General features: G+C 54.9%; 1 protein-coding gene across 7 annotated transcripts in view; it reads right to left on the bottom strand.

The window, feature by feature from the left end:
* Nucleotides 1–26,879, bottom strand: part of Nfix (nuclear factor I X) — a 96,331-nt gene that overhangs the window by 14,316 nt on the left and 55,136 nt on the right. For all 7 annotated transcript variants that reach the window (XM_032887739.1, XM_032887738.1, XM_032887734.1 and 4 more), the window contains 6 exons: nucleotides 8,944–9,006; nucleotides 8,657–8,731; nucleotides 8,188–8,308; nucleotides 6,756–6,892; nucleotides 4,031–4,153; nucleotides 1,879–2,054 (listed from right to left, as the gene is read on the bottom strand). In XM_032887739.1, the coding sequence (XP_032743630.1) occupies nucleotides 1,879–2,054; nucleotides 4,031–4,153; nucleotides 6,756–6,892; nucleotides 8,188–8,308; nucleotides 8,657–8,731; nucleotides 8,944–9,006 (695 nt within the window). The remainder of the gene's footprint in view (nucleotides 1–1,878; nucleotides 2,055–4,030; nucleotides 4,154–6,755; nucleotides 6,893–8,187; nucleotides 8,309–8,656; nucleotides 8,732–8,943; nucleotides 9,007–26,879) is intronic.

Below are 26,879 nucleotides of genomic sequence, written 5' to 3'. Positions count from 1 at the left end.
GGGGGTTCTGGCCAGAAGTCTGGGAGCAGGGTCTTGGTAGACACTTGGATTCCTAGGCTCCACTGCTGCTGAAGTAAGCTAAATGCTGAGGCCTCCGGGTAACTCTTTACTCAGACTAAGTCTGAGAACTGTTTCTCTATGTGGCCAGGGACAGCAGCATAGCCTCCATTCTCCCGAGAAGCCAGACTCTTCCCCACAGGAGTGCATCACTTGACTCCCCTCAGAAGCCCCATGGTCCCTGCGGCAAGCTTTCTCTCAGTCTCAGGTCAGAGAGGAGGTCCTGACAGGATTCCCTACTCCGCAGTGTTAGTTACATTCAGCAAGGTGTCTGCTTACATCTGTCTTCAGTCTCATGGAAACGGGTACCTGTCTTGAGAAAATAACTAGGCAAGCGAGTGTTTCATGGTACACATGACAGGTCACATGAGAGGCTCGGAACCCAGCCCCCAGGAGGCAGGAACCAAACTCATTCTTTCTCCAGGGTCCTGTGGTTAGAGGCTCTTTGCATTGACCTAAAGGTCCTAGGCTTATCCAGACTGCAAGCCTGGCTGCCTCTGCAGCTAGGCAGTACCCATCTGGAGTCTGCTCTCTCTCTGAAGTGTCAACCAGGGGCCAGTTCTACCGCCCTACCCCTCTGAGATGGGCAGTTTTTAATCCAGAGAGGCAGGAAGGCCGCCAATGTGCTAAGCTGTAGAGTCAGCCAGAGAAACGACTCTTGTGGGGTAAAGTATGGAAGAAGAGGAGGGCAGCAGAAGGGTAGGGATGGGGGAGCAAGCCAGAGGAAACAGGACCAGTCCCAAGGATGGGCAGAGACCGAGGATGCAGACCCTAGCCCAGCCAGTCATACCCTGGAACCAGAAAACGCCCATTCTTCCAGGAGCACCTCAAGGCAGCCTGGCTGGACAGCAGAGGACCACTGCTCTTCCCCCTGGACTGCCTCTGGTGTGGACTTCCAGAAGGCCTCTCCCAACTTTTTTTCCAAAACCCCTCAAAAATCTTCCTGCTGGCGTCTCACAGCCAGACTATCTGTCCCAGCTGAGGGAGGCACTGAGAAGTTTTCACGCTGCTGGACTGCACAGAACTGCCCAGGAGCCCCGACCACCGCGTCTCATCTCACGGTGAGCAAGCCCTGCCAGCGTCTCTGGCCCAGTATCTTCCTGGATAATTCCTTTGCTGAGCACCTTGGGTTTGGACCAGGCCCTGGGGCTGGCTGATAGAGAAGGAATCCACAGGGAGCCTGACTGTCCCACAGAATTGTGGATCAGAAGGATTTTCTAGAACCATAACGGTGTGGGAGCCCTTTGTTAAGAATCCTGAGGTAGGAATCTGTCTTCACATGTGGGGCATACTGAAAGCCAGAGACAGATTTGATGGCCATAACTGAGAGGAAGGAGGGACTCCTGGCTTTGTCAGGTGGGGCCAGGGATGCCTCCCACAGAGTCCAGGGCAGCCTTGCACCACAAAGAATAAACACTCCGAGAGTCAACAGTGATGAGTAGGCTCAGGTCCAGAATCTGCCAAATTCTTGACCCTCTAAATTTTAGGAAGAGGTGGTGGTCCAAGGCCAAATTATAGGCTCACTCCTGCTGGGAACCACGGGTCAACAGGAAGGACAAGAAGCCCCAAAAGGAGGGTTGGACAGCTGCCCCAACTCTCCGACCCTAACAGACAGGCCCCAGCACAATGGTCCTGAGCCCACTAAAACTGACCACAAGGTAGATTCTATGGGCTTTCTGCGGCTCCAACTCCAGGTATGCTCCAGACTTTTGGCCCTATCCTTGTGAGCCCTTAGACAGACAGATGGGACAGACAGACAGATAGACAGACACACAGATAAACAGATGAGGCTACAGGGCCTCCTGTGCCCTCTGGACTCACCTGCCCGGTGGCCTGACCCGAGCCGTCAGAGCACACAAACTGTACGAACTCCTTCAGCGAGTCCTGCCCATGGTGGTGGTGGTAGCGGATGGTTGGGTGTGTGAAGTACGGGCTCGACTGCTGAATGATGGAGGTGGAAGGGAAGTGCAGTGCTGATGCTGTGGCCCGGGGGCTCCCTGTGTGCACACAGGCAGGGGAGAAAGAGAAGGGTGAGAACAGCCCGCGTGCAAAAGCAAGGCACAGTGCCTGGTAGAAGGGCTGAGGATCCCGAGGAAGAGGAGGAATGGGGCAGAAGCTCTGTGTCGGGCACAAAACGCCTGCCACCTAAGTTTAAAAAAAATTCAATGCAATAAACTAAACTAAACTGGCAGGCTAGTACCTGAGGGCCGGCTGCTTGCTTGCTTCTATAAATACTGTCTGACTGGAGCTGGCTTGGGGGTTCGCTGAGGCAGGTGAATAGTGAGCTACCAGTGCAGGGTTAGGCCTGTTTAAAACTGTTAGAATGTTGCTTTTCTAGATTGTTTGTTGAGATAGGGTCTCTTGTAGCCCAGGTTGAACTTGATGACCTTAAACTCTGCACCCTCTTGACCTCACTTCCTAATTAATGCCTTGGCTGCAGGCACCGTCTGCCTGCTTTCTGGTTGTTTGCTTTTGGATGCTTGGTTTTCTTTTGTTTTCGCAGGACCGAGGCTCCCGGCCTGCTAGTGGAGCTTTCCACCCGGCAAACTGTTACAATGTTATTTGCTTCTCAAAAGATTTTGCTCCTGTTTGGTTTTTGAGACAGTCACATGGCCTCCAATTCTCTATCCTCCTGCCTCGGCCTCCTGTGTGCTGGGATTTCAGGTGTTGGAATCATCCTATACTTTATAATTGTTTTTGCTTGTTTGTTTGTTTGTTTTTGTTTAGAAACAACACACTAATATGTTACTTGTCTTCCATTGAGTTTTTAGCACCCTTGACATTTTCCTTCTTTTACCCTTGGCAAACACCTCACTTGTCTGGTCCTAGATCTAAGCCTGCCTGAAGTACCAACAACAGATTACCATGGCTCCATGGTCTCTGGACAGACAGGCCCTGCCTGTGCAGGATCGGCACCGGGCACACACAACTCCGATCGTGTAAGTGGATGCATAGGCCTCCTTCACGTGTTGGCTCTGTCGCTGTGAACTCACAGTTCCTACCCCTGCATAGGCCTCAGCTCTTCTTCAAGTTCTCCCCCTTCCTGTCTGTTTCCAATCAGCGCACTCTTGCTCTCAGTTTCATTAGGGGGCTGAGGAAACTTGGCTTCTCTCTGGAGTTCATAAAAATGGAGTACAGCAGGGTGGAGCCTGCCTCCCTCCTGCTGCCTGCACTAGGCCTGGGCTCCCTGCCCCCACCTTGTGGCCACCACACCCTACCCCAGCACTGGCTGCCTCTGGGCTTTAAGCCAGGAGGCCCCAAGGAGGAAGCCCGGAGGTAAACCTCCCTGCCGTGTCCTACAGAAGAGAAGAGAGGCATGGCAGACACAGGGCCATGTGCAAACAAAAGCCAGGCCTTTGCTGCCAGATGGGTGCTGAGGGAGGAAAGTAGCACGTGCGGGAGAGCCAGGTTCCCGGGTATCCTGCCTGGCCCCACCCTCAGGAAGATCCAGCATCTTCTGGGGGGGGGTGGCTGAAGAGATGTGTCCTCAAAGCAGCAGGACAGTCCTTTTCATGGTGAGCCTTGTCCTTTTGGCCCAGCCCTTCACTTCTGGGAAAGGCAGGGAGGCCCAGATTAGGTGCGGGTTTGCTCTAGGACAGACACCAGGAACCTGGACTGCTCTCTCTAATCCGCCGGAGAGCAACTTGGCTCAACTACTTGCTGGTGAGGGAGGGGGAGGGGGAGGCTGCATGCAGCTCCCAGTGAGCATGTGCAAAACATGCACCCAACATAGACTTACACAGCCAGAGTTAGCACGTGGGAGGGATTCTAGGAACCGACCCAGTGGGCAAGCCTGGTTCTCAGAGGTACACTGCCCATCCCATGCCACCCCACTGCTGTGCCCCGACCCACTTTCGGGGAGGCCAGATCTGTAACTCAAAGTGCTCCCTGGCCCCCTCTTGTACCTTGCCAGCTGCCCCTTGCTGTGGCTGCCTCCCGCAGTGTCCCCTTAAGCCCCGCCCCCATCTCTCACCTGGTCTGACTCCAGCAAGCACAGGCAGCGGGTGGTGGGTGAAAGCCATGCGTGGGGAGCTGCCCTGAGAGGAGAGGGCGCTGCAGAAGTCCAGCTTTCCTGACTTCTTTAGAGAAGCAGGGCCTGGGGGGAGGAAGCAGCAACACGCGGGTTTAGCTGGCTGGGGTGGGAAGCCAGCAAAGCAGCCCGCTCCTTCTCTCCTCAGCGCCCAGCGGCCCTTCCTCCACCTCGGGCCCTGCTCTGCTCCTCCTGTGGCCTGACCTCAGGGGTGCAATCTGGCTATGGTTGCTTCTGCAAAGAGGAAAATGAGGCCCCTGGAAACATGTGGGAGAGTGTGCTGGGGAAGAGGGGCAGAGGAAGGCATCCATCCTGCTTCTGACCGTCAGTAAAGGAATTGAAACGGGTGCAGGGCTAGCATCATCTAGGAAGGGATGCCTGAGGAGTCCACAGATGCCAGGTGGCGGGCCAGGAGTGACGGCCACGCAAGGAGCCAGAGACACAAGGGTGGGACTACAGACTGGGAGTTGTGACAAGACACCCTGAGCCCTAGGATACTCTGGAGAAAAGGAAAAGGGAAAACACAGATAGACGCCCTCCAGAGTGGCTATAAGAGAACAAAGGCAGGGGCCAGAGCTGGGAGTACCCTGGGCACAGCCAAGAGGGCAAGGATTGCCCCGGCTAGAGGGCTCAGACAGTGCAGTTCTTCTCTGCCCCGTTGCCAAAGGCAAGGGCGGTAGGTATTCAGCCAGAGAGACAGGGGAGCAAAAAAGACCCCGTCTGGGTTTTGCCTTTGACAGTCAGAGATTGCAAGCCAACATCATCTCTGCTCAGTATGCACAGATCAAGGTGACAGGTTGGCAAACAGGGCTCCCAGGGCCACATTCTTTTGGTATCTCTTGTCCTGGGCTGAGCTTCAAGGCCATGCCCAGAGTGACCAGGCAAGGTGGAGGTGAGGTAGACTTTGAGCTCCGATCTTTGAGGGATAAATCTAGTTGGTTGTGATGGGGAAAGGGGGCTGCAGAATAGAAACCCAGAGTTTCAACCACAGAGAGAAGTGGCGGGGGGGGGGCGAGCTCCCAGCGACCAGCAGAGGTGTTATCTGGAGGCAGCTGTGTACCACCTGATAGCTGGCATGCTGAGGAGGGGGGAGTGCCCCACCAGCTGTGCACAGCTGTCTCTGCTGCTGCACAGTGCTTTCCCAGCTGTTCCCATCCCGCAGCTGGGCTGCTTAATTGGCGATTTGTCGAAGCCCAGGGAAACAACGGCAAGTTGGGGGGTAAGGGATCCTGGGGGCGCAGTGCAGTGCGCGGCAGGACCACCAGAAGCAGCAGAAATGGCAGGCGGTAGAGCAGACAGGGCACAGACTGCAGAAGCCTGGCAAGGAGGCTCTCGGGAACATGGAGTCACAGGCAGTCAGCGGGTCCTCGAGGTACCCTAGCAGCAATCCTTGCAGATGTCACCTGCCCAAGGGCAAGCCTGGGACCTGGCGCATAACAATCTTCAACCTTCTCAGCGCCCTCTCTATCCACCTCCAGAGATTCCCCTAGGGATGTGTGCAGGTCACACTGGCCCAGGCCCTGTCTGCCCCAGGGACCTCCAAGTCCTGCTGGGGTGCCCTTCCACTGAGCACAGTCTCCACGGGTGCTCTAGAGGGTGCCAAGCCCACTCCCTCAACCCAAGACCAGGAGGTAAGTAAGCTTTGCTGTCTTTGCACAGGGACCAAAGCCAAAGCCAGGGGCTACACTGGCTCTCTCAGTCCATTCTCTACCAGGCACTTGGCTCAAACAACAAAGCCCGGTCCCCAGCCCCATCCAGAGTGTCCCCAGCTCTATCTACATTGGGCAGGTTCTCCGTCCATTGTACAATGGCGGGTCTGCACTTTAGGGTCCCAATGCCTCAAGGACATACGCAGCTTTCGGTGGGCACAGATCTGTCCCTCTGGGCTCAGCAGGAAGCCAGCTGTGCCAGTGAGGACTGGGAAGCTGTGGACGGCTTCCTCTGGGCTCTGTAGAATCTCTGCTCTTTGCTAGTTTCCCAAGACAGGTCTGCTCTCCACCTTCAGTTCTGAGTTTCTTTGTGAAGCTGGGCCCCAAGGCTAGGATTAGCCTACCTCACATCTGTCTCCCTGAGGGCACCCAGCACTGACTAAGAACATTTATAGTCATCCAATAGGGTGGCCGTATTCAGTGATGCACCCTGCAATCCCAGTACTTGGGAGGCTGAGGTAACAGCATTCAGAATTTTGAGGCCACCTGGCTGTTACAGAGCTAGGCCCTGTCTCAAAACAAAACAACCGACTACAGAAGGGGTAGATGTTTGCTACTGGCATCTAGTGGTGGAGCCAGGAAGGCTGCTGAGTACCTTTCAAAACAAAGGCTGCCTGCCCTTGCCTCAGAAAGCCAGGAGTCCTCAAACACAACCCCGGGCCCAGCTCGGGGAATGATTTAATCCAGGGAACCACAAGGCGGGGCAGGTCTCTAGAGGTAAGAGATCTACGAAGAAGAGGCCATGTCCTCAACAAATGGCACCGTAGGTTTGGTAGCTGCCTGCTCTACCCACCATGCCGACAGGCCGGCTATCAACTTGGATGGCTCAGCTCCTCGCCTCACTCCCCTCCATCAGCATGGCCTGCCAGCCTCTGGACCCGAGAGAGCCTGACAGTGGTGCCTGACAAAAGCAGCCACGGGGAGCGCAGGCTGCCACATTGTCACTGCCATGTCCATACCTGCATCCACGTCGTTGGGCCATCCGCTAGACTGGCTGCTGCCAGCTGCTGGGGAGCGGCCTGTCCCAGGATAGAATACGTCATCGACTGGACTCTCCATCTCACTGTCGTCGATGGACTTGGGGCGCTTGGTGGTGCTGAGGAAGAAGAAGCAGCGAATCAAGTGGACCAGAGTTCCAGCCACCCCAGTTCCTGGAGTAGAGCATTCCAGACCTGCTCTCCCTCGGGTCACCAGGACATCACTGAAAGCCCATCAAGGAACAGGCAAAACACCATCATCTGCCTTCTACACCCGCCCACTGTTTCCTATCAGCTCTCGGCTGTGGCTGTGCTGTGGAACTCAGTCATTAAAGAGTGTTTTAAGCCAGTGGTGGTGGCTCCCATCTGTAACGCTAGTACTCAGAAGGCTGACACAGGGGGACTCCAGTGAACTCCAGGCGGGCTAGTTGGGCCCGCCTCAGCAAAACAAAGATAAGTAAGCAAACTAATTTTAAAAATTCTAGTGCAAGACTAAAAACAAGTACAAAGGCTGGAGAGATGGCTCAGAGTTTGAGAGCGTGCACTGCTCTTGCAGAGGACCTGGGTTTGGTCCCCAGCGCTCATGACAGGAAGCTGTAAGTCCAGCTCCAGAGTGTCTGGCAGCCAGGAGTGTGATGGCGCACACCTTTAGTCCCAGCACTTGGGAGGCAGTGGCAGGCGGATCTCTGAGTTTGAGGCCAGCCTGGTCTACAGAGTGAGTTCCAGGACAGCCTCAGATCACAGAGAAACCCTGTCTTGAAAAGACAAACAAACAAACAAACAAAAAACTTTAAAAAATTCGAAAAGTGAACCAAAAACTTTTCTGTAAAAAGGAAAGACTCGACCTCGCTCTGCAGAACTGTGGCTCTCTTCAGGCTTCCTCTCCCAGGCTCTCTCTTTTTGTACAAAACATCTTCTCTGTCCATGCTCTACTATTTCCCATCCTGGTACAGTAGCTTGGCTGCTGTCAGCCCCAGCCATACATGCTGTGCCACAGAGAGCTTTCTGGAACACATATCCCATCATACCCTCCAGGGGCTCCCACTCCCCTAAATGAGTTCAAGAGTCTTCTGGTCCCTAAAGTACTCTGCAGGGATAATCCTGACAACTTATCCAATTCTGACTGAGAGGAAGGCTACCTGGAGTCTCCAGGTAGATTCTTCCTTACCAGCTCCCTATGGGTCTCGGCTCAAACACCATCTCTACAAGATATGCCTCCTCTGAGACCCACTTCCAGGCAGGGTCCATGCCTTCTTATGGGTTATGTTTACGATCAAGTATCCCACGAGAGCATAAGGCAGGGAGTTCATGTATGGCTGAGCAGGATGATGTGGAGAACCCAGTCCACGAAGCACAGCTGTTGAAGCCATAGGGAGGCAGCTAGGAAGGCGCCGAGGCCATAGTCTGTGTTTACCTGGTGGAAGGAGGGGAGGTGATGGACCGCCGTCCCAGGGTCACTTGATTTATGTTGTAGTAACTGGGGCTCTCCAGGTCTGCCAGTGAGAAGTTGGGCCCTGATGCAGTTGCAACAGGAGCTAGAAGACAGAGAGATTGGTGAGATTGGGAAATGCTGTTGCGGACCCCAGGTTACCATAAGCCTCTTCCCAGAAGCCCAGGAAAAGCTCCCTGTGACGTATAGGCTAGGAAGAACCCTTTCCTAGGTGGGGTTTTCTGGTTGGGGTATAAGGGAAGAACCTTTGGTTGTGGGTTCCCTGCTCCCACAGCAGAGGTCAGAGACAGGATTCTCTGGCCAACTGCTGCTCCCAGCTCAGGGCCGAAGGGACAGAAAGACTCCAAGATGTCATTAACATAGCCCTGTGAGATCTGAAAACCACCTCTGCACCCTGGTCCTTGTCCCTGGCCCCCGAGAGGATGTCACTTACTCTGTGACACTCTCACCAGCTCTGTCACGTTCCAGACCCCAGACGTCACAAAGCAGTCCTGGAAACTTAAATGCCCTAAAGAAAGAAAACGGCTGGTGAGTGGAGGCAGACCGTGATGGGGTGCCTACCTATTTCCCCCTGCTCAACTCCTACCCTTCAGGGCTTCCCCACCACCCCTCGAATGTCCTCCGAAAAGGAAACACATCAGGCGAAGCCTCCCTCCTTGGATGGCAGCCCAAGTCAGTGGACAGCTGGGTAAAGGGAAGGAGAATGGGGTGGACACTGACCGTTGGGCAGTGGTTTGATGTCCGCATCTCCTTGCTGGTTTGAACTATCTGATTGTCCGGATTCTGCAGGAGAAACAAAAGGGAGAAAGGGTCAGGAGAAAAGTTTCATACAATTACTGACCAAGCAGGAACCCTCTAGCCTTGGGCACCGACTCCAGGCAGTAGATCTTGATCACCCAGGCTCCAGGGCTAACCCAGGCTCTAGAGCTAGCCCAGGGGCACTCGGGGGAACAATGACAATAAGTACTTCACCCAACATTTGGGCTGGGCTGGTCACTGTGGCAGAGGGAGAGGCATCCTGGGCAGAGTGTACAGCGGATCTCTGCCTTCTACCCACCGCATGTTAACAGCACCTTAGTTGTGACAACCCAAACTACCTCCAGAAACTGCTCAATGAGCCCCGACGGACAGAGTCGGCACACATAGATAAATAGCACTGACCAGGAGTCTGAAGTCAGGAGGAAAGAAGCCAGTAATGGGCACTGTCCATAATAGGGCAGACCCCTGGGCCCTCCTGCTCCCAGAGGGGCATTCCCATCCCTAAGTCCATTAATTAATGCTGTTCCTGTGGGCTCATGCCCCTCCGTCTCACCTTTATGCTTACAAGCAATGCCTGGCAACCCGGAGGGGGAGGTGTGCCCTGCTACCACCCATTCTGTGCCAGCCTGTCTGGGCTGTCTCATGCCCCATTGCCACAGCTGCTCAGAGGGAGCCCTGAGACAAGGGCCTATTGTGTGGTGGAAGCTCACAGAGGGCTGGGGGCAGGGTGGAGTGTGTGTGTGAATATTTTGCCGAGCTTGAGAAAGCCCCCCCACCCTCGCCCCCTAGGTCCTCCAAGGCTTTGTGTGTGCCAGGGGCAAGATGGGGACCTCCAGAATGCCTGGGCACGACAGCTGGTGAGAGGGTGGGGGTGCTGAGGTAGGTTGTAGGGCACTTGGTAAAGACCTAAGCTATGCATAAGGACCACAGGGGTGGCATCTGACACTGTGCCCTGTTCTGGCCCAGTCACCCTAGCTGGGCCGCTGGGCCATTCACCCACAGTTCCATGTAATAGCCTGCTAGGTGGGGTTTCTAGGTGGGGCTGGTGGGTCCTGCTCTAAGAGTCAAGGCCCTCTACATCTGTGGCTGGGAATATTGGCCAGGCTCCTGGGCTATCTCATGGTATGATAAGTAAGAAGCTGTCACATTTGGGGGACCCTGATATTCTTTTCTTTCATCTTGTTCAATTTTTTTTTCTCTTTTGGCAGAACTGGGGATTGAACTTGGGGCCTCATGTGTGCAAGGGCAGATCTCTACCACTGAGCTACAGCCCCAGTTCTTTTTTTTTTTTTTTTCTTTTTAAATTCCAAAAAATAATAGTAAATCTTGCTATGAAATAAGAGGTAGAAGTCATGAGGAAAGTGCTCACACCTCCCCCATTTGAGGTGCATCCTTCCATGCCACTGTGGGTCAGTCACCTCTTTGCTTGGCATTGTTTGCCATGGAGGGGGCGCTTAGGACCTCCTCCTAGAATCTCTAGCTGTATCTTTTTTTTTTTTAATCTATTTATTTATCATATATGAGTACACTTTAGCTGTCTTCAGACACACCAGTAGAGGGCCTCAGATCTCATTACAGATGGTCATGAGCCACCATGTGGTTGCTGGGATTTGAACTCAGGACCTTTGGAAGAGCAGTCAGTGCTCTTTTTTTTTTTTTCTTTTTTTTCTTTTTTTTTGAACTGGGGACCGAACCCAGGGCCTTGCGCTTCCTAGGCAATCGCTCTACCAACGAGCTAAATCCCCAACCCCGCAGTCAGTGCTCTTAACCGCTGAGCCATCTCTCCAGACCTAGCTGTATCTTGAGACCTTACTGTACCCCGGTATCACACAATATGGATTTTCTTCTTACTCTCTGGACCTGGGTCTGACGCAAGTCCAAGCCAGTGCAAACGGAAGCCAAGGGGTCTAGGTGGCAGGCGGTCTCTGCTCCGGCCTTCTTGTGATCCCACTGTGAAGTTACCTCAACATGCTGAAGAAGGGCACAGCTACAAGACTGGCAGGCTGAGTCCACACTCTCATGCCCATAGGCTGCCATGAATCCCACCCAGCCTGGGACCGACAGAGCCCCAAAGACCAAGTCTGGGTCAGTTTGAGGGGGCTCAGAGTCCACCCCGTAGGAGTGCAACTGGCCCACTGCAAAAAGTCAAATAGAGTGGGAGAGAGCTGCGTGGCCGTGTGAGTGTGCGGGTGTGTGTGCGCGCGCATGCGCATGCGCATGTGCAAGCGCGCGTGCACATCCAGCCAAGGGACAGAAAAGAGTAGAGGACGTGACAAAGAGATGGAGGTGCGCCAGCGACGGCGACTACGGCAGAGACAAATGGGGCTCCAGGAAAGTGCGACAGACAGGAAATCCTTTTAAACCAGGACACTTCCCAAAAGGGTGCTGCTGTTATTACTATTAGTTCATAGAAAGGAGCAAACAGAGAAGCCGGAGAGGATGAGGCCGGCTGCCACGCGCCACTAGGCGTGGCTCTGGGCGCTGCTGGCAGCCATTTTAGACCTTGGCAGCCATCTTATGGCTGGCGGCCTTAGCCAGCATTGCCACAATGCCGCCACCACCAGCCCCCAACAAGCTCAGCTCAGCTCCAGGACAAAAGGCAGACACACTGGATGTCTGGATGTAGACTCACAGGCAGAGGAGCCAGCCCTAGAGCCAGGGCAGCTGCAGCCAGGGTCCTGCAGGTCTGTACTAGCCTCAGCTTTTATGATCCCTGCCTGTGCCGTGAAAGGGCAGGGATGAAGCCGGTGCCCTGGCAACACTGTAGCTTTCGTGAAAAGCAGTTGAAACTCTGAGTACCAAGTCTAGGCCCAAGGACCTACCATTGAGCAAGAATGGACCCCTGCCTAATAGGACCAAGGATATCTTGGAAGTAAAGGATGTCAGCTCAGGATACATCTTGGGTAGACATGAGATGGGGTTGGCAGGGAATCGGAGAGGCCACTGGGTCCTCAGTGGTCAGGCTCAGGGGCCAGCCAAGGGACATCCTGCCATCCAGAGATGGGGGCCAGCGGCCAGCTTTCCCATGTGGTGGATGATCTGGGATGCCTTAAAACAAGGTCTGTGCCTGTTCTGGACACCCCAGGGCAGCATGCCACAGAGTGTCCAGGCACCTTGACACACTCTTCTGCCTGGGACCCCTAGAGGAGGTTGTAACAGGACAGAGAGAGGGAAGGCCTTTTACAATAACCCCTCCCCTGGCCCCGCCTCATAGCTGCTTGGCTTTTATCAGGCAGAATGGGGCTTATCAGAGCCACCAGCTGAACAAACACACAAATCCACGGTTAGTGAGAAAAAATACTCTGCCTGAACTCTTTATCTCCTGTTCACAGGCCTTGCCCACTGCCCACTGCCAAACGCACAGGAGGGGACCTGAGGCGGTGCAGTGGGGGCTGAGTCCTCCACTCTGGAGGTGGAGGGTGGCCTCTCTTGTCTGGCCATGCCTTGTCTGCCTTCTCGCCTCAGCCACCTCCCTTCCTCCCTCCTTGTCCCCAGCCCATCGACACTCTTCTCTGGGAGCCCCTGCCAGTGGGTGAGCTCCGGCCCACACAGAACCCCCTCCAGTGTCTGCTTTCTCACTGGGGACAATGGGCCAGCTGGTGGCCCGAGGAACAGTGGAGAGACAGGGATGATCCTGGCTCATACGAGGAAGGCAGGTGCTGCTTCATCTCTTATCCTGTCCCGCCCAGCCCACCCTGGACACTGTCACACTGGTCCCCCAGTTTGCTGTGGCCATGTCTCCTGGGGGCTTTTCTTGCTTCAGCCTCTCCAGTCTGGCTGCCATGGAAGCAAGGGCTAAACCGCTCCAGTCTCTTCTGTTCAGAGCAGTCTGGCCCAGGCTGGGAAAAGAAAACAGCTCCTCCCGCCACTCCCCTTCTACAGAGCCTGGAGCTCTTACAACTTCCTTCAGAGAAGGAACCAGGACAGAGGGCTCACCACCACCTCTCCTGGACCCAACCCAAGACAATCCAATGGTTTCTTGGGTACTGGAGTAGAAGACCAAACTCCTCCAGGCTCTAGAGTATCTCTCACTCTGCCCTTCAAATGCAACCACCTGAGAACGGAGCCCAACCCGTGTCTGATAGAGGCCCTGACAGCTTGGTCCTGCCCGCCTGGGCCAGGTTTGGAGAGAGTGCACAGTTCATTCTCAGTACTGTTGGGTGGTTGGTTGTAGGCCACTGGTGACAGACAAGGGCACAGCTCTTGTCTTTCTCTGAGGACCCAGGATGCTCCTACAAGGTATGAGCAGAGGCCATCCCTGCAAGCCATCTTGGCTACTCAACAGGGTATCTGGAAGGCAGAGCTGTGAAGGAACATGCTAGATGATGAATTTGGATTGACTGGGCACGGGCCCAAGTGGGTTCTACAAAAGGACCTTTACTGCAGGTTCCTGCCTGCTCTCCAGTCAAGCCTATCCCACAGGTCATTCCCCTGCTATTACAACTTACAGACTGCAGGTGTTGGACAGCATGCAACTGACAGGGGCCAGCATGAGCCCCTCCTTTCCCCATGCCCCTCAATGTCTTGGAACAGGCAAAAAATTTCCCCATAAAGCTGCCCTTCCTGCCCCACTTCAGGTCAATGCTCTCAGCCCCTGAGCTTTTGCTGTTTTTGGCTTTCTCTCGGATCTCTCTCTCTCTCTCTCTCTCTCTCTCTCTCTCTCTCTCTCTCTCTCTCTCTCTCTCTGTGTGTGTGTATGTATGTGCATGTGTGTGTGTGTGTGGGAGGAGAGAACCATCTTAAGCATAGCTCTGGAGGGCAAGCTCTCATAGCCAGAGCCCAGCATTGCCCAAAACCCTGATGTATTATATATATATCTCCAACCACAGACAAGGATGTATTTATGGCTCCTAGCAAGTGAGGGAGGAATTCCTGTTCACTACAGCCAACACTCCATGGCTCCCACGCGAAACAAGCTCATTCTGCAAGGGGCAGCTGCGTGTAGCCCGCTGGCCAGCTGCCTCCATGGACTTCACCCAACATATTCTTTAGGGGCCAGGAGGGGTGCACAGATCGGCCTCTGCTGTTCTCCAAGAGCATACCTAGGCATGCGACACACTCAGACAAGCCCCCTCATTATACCTCCAGCCCCACATGCCACCTGCAGATGCCGCCAGCCCCTCAAGGCAAGGTGGAGTCAGATGAACAGCCACAGGAAGGGACACTCCAACTACGGCAAACTGCTGGTCCAGAAGCAGGCAGGGGTGTGATTCCATTCCCATTCCTGCCCTCCCTAGGGCTGCATCTCATCTGCCTGCCTCTGCCCCCCCTCCTCTGTGATTCCGGAGTGTCCAGGGCACAGGAAACCCAATCTCAAGGAGAGCCAGAGGCCCAGCCTGCAGCAATCAGAGCTGCAGAATGTGACTATTGTACCTCCTGAAACCCAAGTCAGAGAATCTGAGACACCCTGAGGAGGGGGCTGCAGTGGATGGGGGGCTGGGAGAAGGGTCACAAAGGGGTTCTCCCTGTCTCAGCAAACAGGACACTGGGGACCTGGACTGAGGAAGTCCTTGAGAGTGCAGGGCAGCCGGAGGGCAGAGGGAGGTGGGGCTGGGGAGACAAGGGGCTTCTCAGGTCTCCTCTCCTTCCCTGTGTGCCCAAGCTAGCATAAACACACAACCCAAAGCTGTCCAAGGGCTGGGACATCCCTCCTGTCACCTCTAGATTCTCACGGTTTCGGGAGCAGGAACTTGACCCGGAATCACAGCCTTGGAGGGTGAAGCATGTGTCTACCAATCTTCCTCTATACCCTCACCGTGACCTCATCTCATAGACATCGAGGGCTCTGGCTTTGACCTGAGACCCCTGTCAGGGGAGTAGGGGGTTCCAGAAGGAATAAGTTTCAGGAAGGGGAGGTGAATAAGTCATAATCACAGGGACATATGTTCCACCGGAGGGCTGGACAGCAGGGACCCAGTGGACCAGAGATAGCACGGGAAGGTGACATTTTACCCCCCAACATGGTTTCTCTCCCTGCTTCCTGGATACCATGGCAGGAGCAGAGATGAGTCTGCAGGTCCCCAGGCTAAGGGTAAACCACTGGCCTGCCTCCTCACTACAGCCCATGATGAGCATTTGCTTAAGAGCTGCAAGCCCTTCCTCACAATCACTCATGTTGTGGAAACAGAACCCTAATCACCCACCCTTCAGCTCCAAGACTCCCACCTTCACTTTCATACAGGGAGGAGGTGCTACTAACTCATGCTTCTCTCCTAGAAAGCAAGAGCTGGGGTTCCATCTCCCTCTGCCCCTGTGACAGTCCGGCCTTCCAGGGAGGTCCTCTCCTGCCATGAGCTGTTGGGTGTGCCCTGCCAGGTATCTGCCAGCCGCCAGAGGCCTAGGGAGAACTGGAGACAGAAATGGACATTGAGCAGTGGAACGAGGGGGACAGGGGACTGGAGTGCTCAGGGATGGCAGGCTGAGGGCAGCAGAGGAGAGGAAAGAAGTGAGGTCACAGAGAGAGGCCCCCAGGGGAAGATGCAAAGACACCAGCCTAATGGGCCCCCCTGGAAGCATGGCAGCTCCACTTATAAAACCAGCAACTCAAGGACCAGGAGTGAAAGAGTGGACCCGGGGTTGGGGATTTAGCTCAGTGGTAGAGCGCTTGCCTAGCAAGCACAAGGCCCTGGGTTCGGTCCCCAGCTCCGGGGGGGGGGGGGGGAAGAGTGGACCCACAGCTTGCTGGGTAGTCACACCCATCCCAGCGGGGCATCTCAGAGGTGCCACAACAGGGAATCCCACCAGAGCCAAGCTCCCATCAGAGACGTGGGTAGAAGGCAGCACAGGGTGGAAAGAGCAGGTATGAATCTCAGAGTTGAGGAGAGGCAGAGGCCACCTGGCCCAGGTCACCTCCCCTTCCTCTTCCGAGTCTAAACCTTCCCGGAAAGGAACCACTGGTCTAGGCTGCTGAAGAACTATGTGGGTCCTATACCAACCTGGAGACCCTGACTTTATCCTAGCACAGAGGAGAGACAAAGGGAGACATCTAGGCAAAGAGAGACAGAAGGCAGGCAGGCAATGGCACGTTCAACTCAAGTAAGCTCCATGTTCCAGAGCCTCCCAGTCCAGTGGCCTTGGCTGCTCGGCTGCAGGTAACGGTTAGCACCTGCCTGCTGGGTCTCTGGATAAAGAGCATGGACCACAGCTCCTGGCCCAAAGCCTGGCTCTGAGCAGCAGTTCCCCAGACTCTGCTGGTTCTTTTTTTTTTCCCTTTTTTTCGGAGCTGGGGACCGAACCCAGGGCCCTAGCAAGCGCTCTACCACTGAGCTAAATCCCCAACCCCGACTCTGCTGGTTCTTGTATGCAATCGCCATTTCTCCTCATCTCCACTTGATGAAATGCTACCATCTCCCCACCCCCGCCAGGCTCTGCTCAGACGCCACCTCAGCTCACCGGTGACATACATCTGAGACTGCAGGTTTTGGACCCAGAGGCCGCCTGTAGTGAGTGATGGGGCCTGGATCACTACCTTCTGTGAACAGCAGCAGAGGGGGTTTCTCAGTCACTAAAGGGCAAACACAGACGCACCCACGATATAGGTATGTCCTCCCCACTGCAGTCCTTAGTAAATGGTCTGAGGCTGCTCACCACATGGGGAGGGATGGGGAAAGACCCCAGGAGATGGGCAAGGCCAAGAGAGAAGTGGGGAGCACAGGGCTTGCCCTTGGATTCTGAGGTTCCAACAACCTGCTCTGCCCTGCCCTGCCCTGCCCTGCTCAATCCTGGAGTGGAGAGAGCTGAAGAAACCAAAAGCACAGACCCTGGCCTAGGATGGCAGGCACCACCTCCTGCCGCCCGCAGCCCTGCCTTCTTTATAGACAAACCCACTCCTGGCAAGGTTGGCTGGTGCCATAGTTTGCCGGCAGCCGAGTCTAGCATTTCCGAGGGCTTGGATCAGGGATCACATGACAATGGGGTCCAGACAAGTAGCCCCTAGCCTAAGAACTGCCCCTCCTCAAGGTGCTGGGTAGAAACCGACAGTGGGGAATGCCTTCAGTACACCACAAGCCAGAGAAAAGCAGTGTTGGGGATGGGGAACGTGTGCCCACCCCACCCCCCCGCCCCAGTTTGGGACCCGTGAAGCTGAGCCCTGCCCCCACTCCCTCTATTTCAAGCATTGCCCTTTCTGGACCTTTGAGTTGCCCAGGCCAGCCTGGGCCAGGCCAGGCCAGGCTGGGCTAGCCAGATACCCACCCCCATCCCCAGCTGCTCCCGAAGCTATTAATAGTGTTTCCCCTTCCCAGGGCTGGGTAGCACCCCCCCCCACCCCAGCCAAACACATTTGCCCTTGGTCCGATTACTCAGGAAGGGAAGTAGTCAGTCCCTAATGCCAGCCCTAAGATGAGAGGGGCGACGGAGGCTCTGAAGGTCACATAGGTCGCTGCCTGGGACCAGCAGGAGCTCCAAGGAAATGGGACAAACCCTAGCCCAGCAGCATAATATAGAAGGGAAGACCTAGGGAAGGAATTAGGGCTAGGCCAAGGAGCATTGTGGGGGGTTGGGGGAGACCCATGCCAAAAGCCAGAGGAAGCCAGAGGAGGCAAAGGAGGCAGCCGGGGAGAAGCTGAGTGAACTGCTTCTTGCTGCTAGTCTATGTGAGGAAGAGCATTCGGCAGGGGCTGAGCTGGGACTGGGAGCCTCCATGCCCACCCATAAGATTTCGATGGAGCAAGAGGAGGAGGAAGAAGAGGAGGGGGAGGAAGAGGAAGAAAATGTGAGAAGTGAGTCCTCTCAGCTTAGTATAGAGAAAGCCCCTAAGCTGCAGCTTCTTTACCATAGGACATGGAGCCCGAGGGACAGAGATGGAGGGACAGGACATGAGCCTCTGCACCTCTGCTACTCTGGGCTTCTCTAGTCCCCCTGTGGCCCACTACTGTCCATGAATGCTGGGGGCTTGGTGGAAAGAATCTAGGAGAGCCCACCTGCCTTGACTCACCATAAAGGGCAGGCTGCATTGAAATTCCCACCTCAGCCCTACAGGGCAGTGCCCTGGCTGTGGGCAGAAAGAGGGGCAAACACAGACACATCCCATAACCAGATATTTCAGCAGGACTCAATTCCCACCTACAGGCCTAGCAGTCCTGTCTTCAAACCTTACCCGCTGGGTACCCTCCGGCTGGGCCAGCACGGGCAGACAGGCCTGAACCATCAGCCCCATGAGGCTAAGGCCTCGTGAGTGTGCTCACTGCTTCGTCTCTACCACCTCTCAAAGACTCAGAGCCCTTTCTAGGTCCTTCTTGCAACCGTGGCTTCTACCCTGATGCACCCCTTAGGGGACAGAGCACCCCTAGCTGGCACCTTCCTCCCCTGCTGAAGATAGGCCTTATTCCTGTCTCTACCTTTAACCCTGTAAACCTGAGCTGAGCCTCCCATCAAAGGACTCGATGGAGCCCAGGTTAGACAGGACAAGAGAGTACTCTGCCCATGGCCTACTCCTCTGCCACTTTAGAGGCCCAAAGGCTGCAAGAGCCATTTAGACAAGACATGAAGGACCTGGGATCTTGACTGTAAGTGTTTGTGTTGTTGTTGGTTTTTTAAAATAAAAGCTTGTCTGCTGCTATTTTATTATTATTAATTATTATTATTGGGTTTTTTCAGACACTGTGGCTCTGGCTGTTGTGGAACTCATTCTGTAGACCAGGCTAGCCCTGAACACAGAGATCTGCCTGCCTCTGCCTCCAGACTGTTGGGATCAAAGGGGTGCACTAACCATGCCTGGCTAACTCTGAATCTCTGGCCTAATGCAATACAGCTTGGACCCACGCAGATGAGCTGTCAAGTGGGGACTTGACTTTCACTAAGGACGATTTCATAGAAAGTACTATGTATGTATACATTGTACTCGGAATACAATAACTAATCCACCTATCCAGCCGGCTAGCAGGTGCCAAAGGTCCTTAAGGATCCCGCGGGGGCTCAAGGAGCTTCACGTTGCACTCCCCAACAAGGTAGCTAGGTGGCGCAGCGAGTTAACACTAGCTGCCCTCTGCCGGTCACAGTAGGGCGAGCCCATGGGGTGCTGGCCCAGAAGTTCCGCAGACGGTTCCCTCTGAACAGGCGCTGGGCCCAGCAGGAAGGGCAAGAACCCAGCATGACCACCAGACCTCACGTCTGTATCAGGGACGGACGGAGCTGCCTGAGACAGCGGCTCCCATGACTGCACAAGCACATCCCGGGATGTGATCAGGGCTGCGGTCGCCACGCACCTTGAATAGGATCAGCTTGCAGTAGGGAACCGGATGGAAGGAGGCCTCCAAAAGGGAGGTGGGTGAGGAGAAGCAGAAGGTGAGGCTGCCAGGTGTTTGGCCCACAGGGGTGTGATCCTTGGGCCCATCGGGGCCCCAGTAAGCTGCTTCCCATTTGAGAGTTGTCTGTTGTTGACCCTAAGAGTGCTCCCAAGGTACTCTGAACGCCCTCACTTCTTGGTGCTAACTTGTCTTTACACTTGGTAACGCCTGGAAAGGAAAAACCCTACCACCCACACTGCAGGAGTGAAAAGATGGAGACTGAAAGCCAGATTAGGAAAATGGAGAAGTCAAGGAGAGAAAAAAACAAACAAAAACAAAAACAAAAGCACAGCAACACTTGTGCTCGTGAGGAAAGCAGAAACAGGCAGGCACACCCTCCCGGCTGCAAGCAGAGAAAGGCCCCTTTGTTCCACCTAGAGGTTAGTTGAGGTGAGGCCAGCCCTGCAGCCCCCCTGACCCTGGGTAGTACAGATTACTTCGAAGGGTCTGGCTAAGCTTGGCTGCTTCCCACATCCACTGGCTAGTCCTCGACCTCAGCACACAGTGGAGGGAGGCAGCCCCTACCCACTGGGCTTCGGAAGGGCCCATCCCTGCGGTGGTTCCCTGGATGTCTTCACTGCTTTCTGTTAAGAGGGAAGAGGGGCTTGGGCTTAAGCTTAAGCTTGGGGCTTCCTCTGAGCTGTGGACTTGGGGCAGAGCAGTGGCAGGACCCAGCAGTGCTGGGAAATGGCTCTAGGGAGGCTGGCCTAATGGTCTTCTAGTCCTCACTCCTGATGAGCCTTTTCCAGTGACCAAAATTAGACTGATAAGGACTTCTCAGAGCAAGCCTTGACACTGGGCTGAGATCAGATGCCCGAGACCCTGGCAAAGCAGAGACTGAAATGGGAATGCACGCCAGAGGAGACAATACTCTAAGGGACAGTAGTCAGTTTGCTGTACCCTACCCCACCTAGTTACCGTGAGGAAGGGCTTCCCAGCACCCTGAGCCTCCACAGGGCTACTGGCCTCAGTATCAAAAGCAAGCCATTCCTACCTCTCAGTTAGCAGCCAGTGGTTTAAATTTAGCAAAGACTGAAAGACTGCTTCATACCCCCTACCCCCCAAAACAGGGTTTCTCTGTGTAGCCCTGGCTGTCCTGGAACTCACAGAGGTCTGTCTACCTCTGCCTCCAGAGTGCTGCAATTAAAGGCCTGTGCCACTTCCTAATCTGCAGTACCTTGCAGTTACCGTGCAAATACAGGATGAGAACCTGGAGGAGAGACTGGCCTGTTTTCCCTGACAGTGCCCCAACCTCAGTCTGGAAGCACCTTCTCAGGAGGCCCCGGCTGGCTCTCAACTCTTACCAGCTGAGCATTGGGGTAACATGGGGAGAAAGCAAGCGACTGGGAGGGATGTCTCTGTGCATGATCTTTGGCAAGGGAGATCCTAGCTGGAGAGCAAAGGAGGAAGGGACAGCTTGCACAGGGGGCCTGAGTGGCTGCCTCCTGCCTCATGTAAGAAAGTGCAGCTCAGATACACAATGTCCTGCCAAACCCAGCCCCTTAATTCAATTAAGCGCAGGACCAACTTCCCAGATTGTTCTGTGTGCCAGTGCCTGTGAATGTCCTGATGTGTGTGAATCCTGAGATCTGTGAGTGTGCGTGTGTGCACACGGTGTGTGCAGATGTGTCCTGACCCCGGAAGAAGATGAGGAGAGGAAAAGGGAAGAAAGAAAGAAAGAACTGAAATCTTGGAAGGACAAATGTCTTCTTAACCCTCATCCTGTGGACCCCGAGACCAGAACACTATCTGGGGTGCTGTGTAGGGGCCGCCCATGTGTGGCTCATCCCAGGCCTCTGCTCATTTGGTGCTGAGCCTCCTGCAAACCCCAACCAAAATGTCTGCACAATCACAAAGGTTTGCAGGGGCCTAGGCTGCCTTGCTTAAGGGCAGCTGTGGAATCCTGTGGTTCCACGCATGCACCAATAGGTCTTACTCACATCTGCCCTGCTGTATGTTCGTGGCCAGCCTCTTTTCTGAGCTACAACCCCACCTGGCCACTTGGTTCCCAAAAGACTTGAGAGTGTTCTACAAAGGACAAGGACAAGGACCTTGGGGTGTACCACATACTCTTGTGCCTTTGTGACTTTCTCTCGGCAGGTGACCTGCCTCTAAGGTCATGCCTAAGCAAGATCCAGACTGAAACCTGCATTCTCCATTACTGAGACAGGCCCTGCAGGAGAGCTGGGGACAGACCTTGAAAAGATGTTCCCCCAAGGCCCCAGAAGCTATCGGAAGCTCCCCCCATGACCTTTCACATTCACTCTCCCTATTTGTGTGAGTTCCCCAGTGTGTGCGTGTGTATTACCTGAAGCTGTCTTAACCTGGAGGAGAGGGTGTACGTTCCAGCAGCCCTCTCACACAGCCCTTGAGGAGCTTGACTTTCTCCACAGCCCTCTCGAAGTCCTGAGCAGCCCCCTTCTGGGAGCAAAGCCAAAAAGAAGGAAGAAGGATGCTTATAAGCTGCTAAAAGGGAAACGTGGGAGGTGGGCAGAGAGGCCCCTGGCCTCTAGGTAGTGTGGACTTTACTCAGCGAACATCTGGCTGAAAGGAGTAACCTCTGCTTCACCCTAGCTGCCACCCTGGGCTGACTGTGGTATCTAGCAGGGGTTTCTACAGGCGCAAGTTGGAGTCCCCACCATGTCCCGAAAGTGTCTCAACGCACATATTCTGACCCTGAAAGTTTTGGTTCACCTTCCCTCCTGGACCCGAGTGGAAAGGGACCTGGGTGGGAAGGGCTTTATCAGGGAAAAGCCAAGGCTGGGGATGTCAGCTTGGTGGGAGCGAAAGCCTAAAGTCAGTCTCCATTTTGCTCTAGGGCTCCACACACAGCTAATGGGAGGCTGGCAGCGGCAAATTGTTGTTTACTTTTAATTAAGTAAACAATGTCGGCTTTCCGCCTCCTCCCCTGCCATCCCAGCCAGTAATTTAGGGATGACAATGGGGTTGTTTCCTTCCTCTTGCCTTCTTCCCTGAGCACTCCTGCTAGCTCCCTTCTCTTCCACACAGTTTTTGAAATTTGTGACTATTGAAGGCTCCACCCAGGGGGACAGGACAACCTGAACCACCTTTGGCCCAGCAAGTGGCAGGTTACCCAGGCCCAGGGCTGTGATTCTAAATCTCTGCTTCTCCAAGGGTGACCAGGGCAATCTTGCTCTGACAGCCCGATACATGTAGTGTTCTCTCCCTCCTCTCTAACCACCGCCTCTAAAATCCACCAAGCAGGATGACCAAGAGTTGGGGTGGGGGTTGCATCAGCAGAGAACAAAGCCTGAAGGTAAAGAAGAGATTCCTACCCCTAGACCCCAGAGTCCACAAGTTTCCCTCATCACCAGTAAGGGACCTTCCCGTCCAATCAGGAGGAGCCGGTGTTCCAAGCCAGCAGTATATATGTGGTACCAACTCTCCTCCTCGGAAACCGAGCTGCCTTGAGCTGCCTTTGTGGCCTTGGTTTCTGACATCACGGTCTTGAAATTTTTATCCTTTGAACAAGAGGTCCGGCATTTTCATTTTGCTTTGAGTCCCACAAATTCTGCAGCTAGTTTAGCACTGTTTGGAGATCAGAACTGATCGAGGAACGGAGAGAGAAGCAAGCCAGCCAAATCAGTCTTTCACCTATGGGATTGTCCTGCCTAGGGCTAGGGGGCTGTGCTCTGGAAGTATAGGAGAGGCAGCCTAGAAGACAGGGTGCCACACAGGCAGATTTACACCTGGGCTGTTAGAGAACGGAGGCTCCTTGGATAGCCTTTCTCTGTGAGCCAAACGCCACTTGGCAGGTGGCCTTGCTTACCCCAGCCCCTCTCTGAGCCCTCTGCACATAGTGGGTTTATAACTGCTGCAGATCTCTGTGCCACGGGGAGGAAATCTCCCTCTTCTACCTCCTGAGGATGACGATGGCTGGGTCCAGAATCCAGCCATGCCCAAGCGACTGGGGGACTAAGGTGCCTCAATTTAGGTGCATGGGGCAAGGGCAGGCAGAATGAGTTGTACACAAGCTGCTCCAAACTCTTGCCAAAGGGCGGGATCTTCTTTAGCTCAAGCTGGCTGGGGCTGGATGCAATTTCAGCCGCAGAGCAGGGCTCGCTGGCTGGAAGCAATTTTCTCATTAGGACCCCAGGCCTGCTTGCTGGTCTGTTCCCAGCCCTTACTCCCCTCCTGTGAAACCGCACCCCACAGGCCTCCCGATAGACCACTCACACGCACAGGGAACCGCACGTGTACTGAGTCAGAGAGACGACTGTGGGGTCACTCCAATGGGGCTGGGTTCAAGGAGAGCAGTGCTGGCACAAGGCCCTCGCACTGAGGCATATGCATAAACAAGCTCTCAGGAAGCTCAGAGGGCACCAACTGGGACCCCAGGACCAGGACCAGAACACTGCCCTCACGTGACCCTACCGAGTTACTCTCAGGCCAGTCACCGGTCTGTCTTGTTCAGGTGGGCCTGGGAGCCAGATCCCTTTCCCAGCCCCAGGCGCTGCAAGTGGAGGGTGGTCTCACGGAGCCAGGGGGAGAGCTGAGGCAGGAGGGGCGGCACCGCTCTGCTCCTCAGACACATGTGGTTGGACTTAAAAAGCTATTAGGGAGCGAGGCGCTGGCGGGAGTACGGCTGGCCCTCACACCAGAGGTGGGGGGGAGGGCAGATGCCGAGGCAGTGAGCTCAGCACCCGCTCCCTCCCTGGCAGTGTTGGACCCAGGGGACCCCCCGCCCAGCAGGAGAGTGTGGCGGGCTCTCAGGGGAGGGAGAGCAGGCTTTGGGCCTGGGTCTCGCTTGGCACCGGCTCTGTAGAGCTTGGGAGATTCTAGGCCTGTAGTGGAATAGCCTCTGGGGGAGGGGTGGTGAGCCTGGATCTGGCCCAGGAGGGTTCAGACTGTGGTCCTCAACTCCTCTAGCTTCCTTGGAATGGTGGTGAGGTCTCCTTAAGGTAGGTAGGGGTGTGTGTGTGAGAGTGTGTGAGTGTGTGTGCATGTGTGTGAGTTTGTGTGAGTGTGCGTATGTGCATGAGTGTGTGTGTTTGGTGGGAAGGGGGAGGGGAGATTATGAGAAGAGCAGGAGAGAGCAGGGAAGGAAAAAAGCACCCCACCCATCACGAGGCCAGAAAAAAACTGATGGAAAGTTCTCTAGATCCGCCAGCTTGTAAAAAGTTCCTTTTCTTTCCAAATTATGAACATTTTTTAACAAGGGAGGAGGGGACCCAGGGCAGGGAGAGATCTAGGACTTCATTAGGACAGTATTGTGACCATGTAGCACAGCAACTGGTGACTGAAGAGTGTGCATCTGCCTATATTTCAGAGTGTTCTACCTCCAAAGCTAGGCTACCCCCCATCCACACACACACACACACACACACACACACACACACACACACACACACACACACACACCACACAGTGCCTACCGGAGGAGGAGGCTGCTCTGCTGTTACAGCATAGGATAGGACAGGTGCCAGCAAGGGAGCGCACGTGCAGAGACAAAGATGAGGCAGGCGGATATAGCCCTATCCCTGAGGGAAAGAACCCCCCAGGGTGCCAGCCTCAGCAACAGAAACCGGCCTGAGAGCTGCAGGGAAATATACCATCCAAGGCCCTGCCAGCCCCTCAGTCCACGGCCCAATCCAAGGGCAGCCAGGGTGAGGCGCTCTCAATACTGCCCATACTGAACCGACTGGCCAGCGAGTGTGTGTGTAGCCTGGTGCTGTCCCTAGTCACACCAACGGGGATGCTTAGCTCCTACTGAGAAACCATCGGAGCGCAGCCCGACCTGCTGAACGCTTTGGCTGGCTCCTTCGTGGGGGTCTCCCTTCTCTGGACAGTCGGACCTACCCATGAGGAAGATGGCAACTGTGGGAGGGAGAAGGGACTTTGAGAAACCACCAAGAGTCAAGCCGGGGCCTCAGGCAGGGTGGGGGAGGAGCCGACCACTGAGCCAGGATCCTTGCTCAGGAAACACGCAAAGAATGCAGTTGGCAGCTGGCCAGTGGGCCAGGACCACAAAGAGGCCTTTGTTTTAGGAGGTGTCCGGGGAGTGGATGGACTGAACAGCAGAGGTGGGGGCAGCACCCTTTTGGGGGAGTAGGGAGGGATCAACCCCTACACCACTGTGCCCACACTACCTCTCCTGATACACACACACACACACACACACACACACACACACACACACACAAAAGAGGCCCTGGCAGTGGTAGGCGCCTACTAGGCCCAGCTTACGGCACTCTTGGGGCCAGGGTCCCATTTCTCAGCCCATTCCCCTGGGTTGGTGACTGTCTAACCTCCAAGGTGCCCACCTATGGCACTGGCATCATCTGCTCCCTGTTAGTCAGAGGGACAGGAAGGCTGTGGGACAGTTTCCTGTCCTTCACCCCCTTGCTCTGCGATTCTAGGGTTTCTCTGGCCCCTTCTTGGCATCTGGAAAAGTTTGGGAAATTTATAAAAAAAAAAAAAAATTCTGGAGAGTTTATCTATTGGTTTCTAGCCTGCCAGGGAGCCAGAGCCAGAAGAAGGAAGAGAGAAGAGGGAAGTGGAGTGGGTGTGGGGAGTGGGGAGTAGGGACAGAAAGCAAGATCAGAAGAGAGCTGCAGCCCTCAGGAAAGAGTACATACAAGAGTGCAGGGGCGCCCATAGTCGGCCTGGCTCCCATTTGGTCCTCTTTTCTGGTTCTTGAGAGAACAAGAAAGACTCTCAACACACGCTCACCCAGTAACTATACCAGGCTCCTTCAGCTCTCTCCTACCATCCTGCTCCATACCTGCCCTGGCCACACCCCACACCCCGTACCCCCACACACACCCCACACCCCATACCCCAGCAGCAGCCTGAGCTTCAGAGCCACGGAGGGAAAGAACATCTTATGGATTAGAGGCTAAAGACAGAATGAGGCAGGGTGACCACAGTGGCTTTTCGCTTCCTTTAAGGGAACTGGGATGTCCCTGCAGAAGCACAGGGGACTCCATCTGGTTAGTGTGTGGATGGAAGCAGGATTACTTAGCCCTAAGCAGGAGCAGCCTAGGCTGGTCCAGCAGGGTCCAAAACAACTCCCAGGGTAGGGGGCAGGGTCTGCATTTCAACAGTCCCTTGCCAGGATTCTGGGAGACACTCCCAACCAAAAATTAAGTAGAAGGGAGAGAAGAGAATAAAAATACGGGCCAGGGGGTTGGGGATTTAGCTCAGTGGTAGAGCGCTTGCCTAGCAAGCGCAAGGTCCTGGGTTCAGTCCCCAGCTCCGGGGGGGGGGGGAAAAAGAAAAGAAAAGAAAAAATACAGGTCAGTCAGCAGGGCAAGGGGCAACAAGCAACTGACTCGGTATCAACCCGGATGCTACCCGGATGGCAGCAGGCACTTAGTTTCAAATCCTCTCTGCAGAGAGGAGAATGAAGGAAAGGGACAGAAAGGAAGGCGATGGAAAGCCAGAGAGGAGGGTTGGAGAATGAGGAGGAGAAAGCCCAAGAACACAGAAGGAGCTGAAGGAGTAGACACGGGGTGGGGGTGGGGGCCGCGAAGCACGTCCCTGTGTGTCCAGCAACTCCCAGAGCTGCCCTGCCCCCTCCAGGCACCTGCTAAGGCCCAGCAGCGGTTGTGTTTCTTTAACCCCTGGGGCCTGTTGACACAGATTAGT

Source organism: Rattus rattus, chromosome 17 (assembly GCF_011064425.1).
Source record: "Rattus rattus isolate New Zealand chromosome 17, Rrattus_CSIRO_v1, whole genome shotgun sequence".
In the NCBI taxonomy this organism is placed as follows: domain Eukaryota; kingdom Metazoa; phylum Chordata; class Mammalia; order Rodentia; family Muridae; genus Rattus; species Rattus rattus.
The sequence above is the reverse complement of the archived record's forward strand: the minus strand, read 5'-3'. Positions and strand labels throughout refer to the sequence as shown.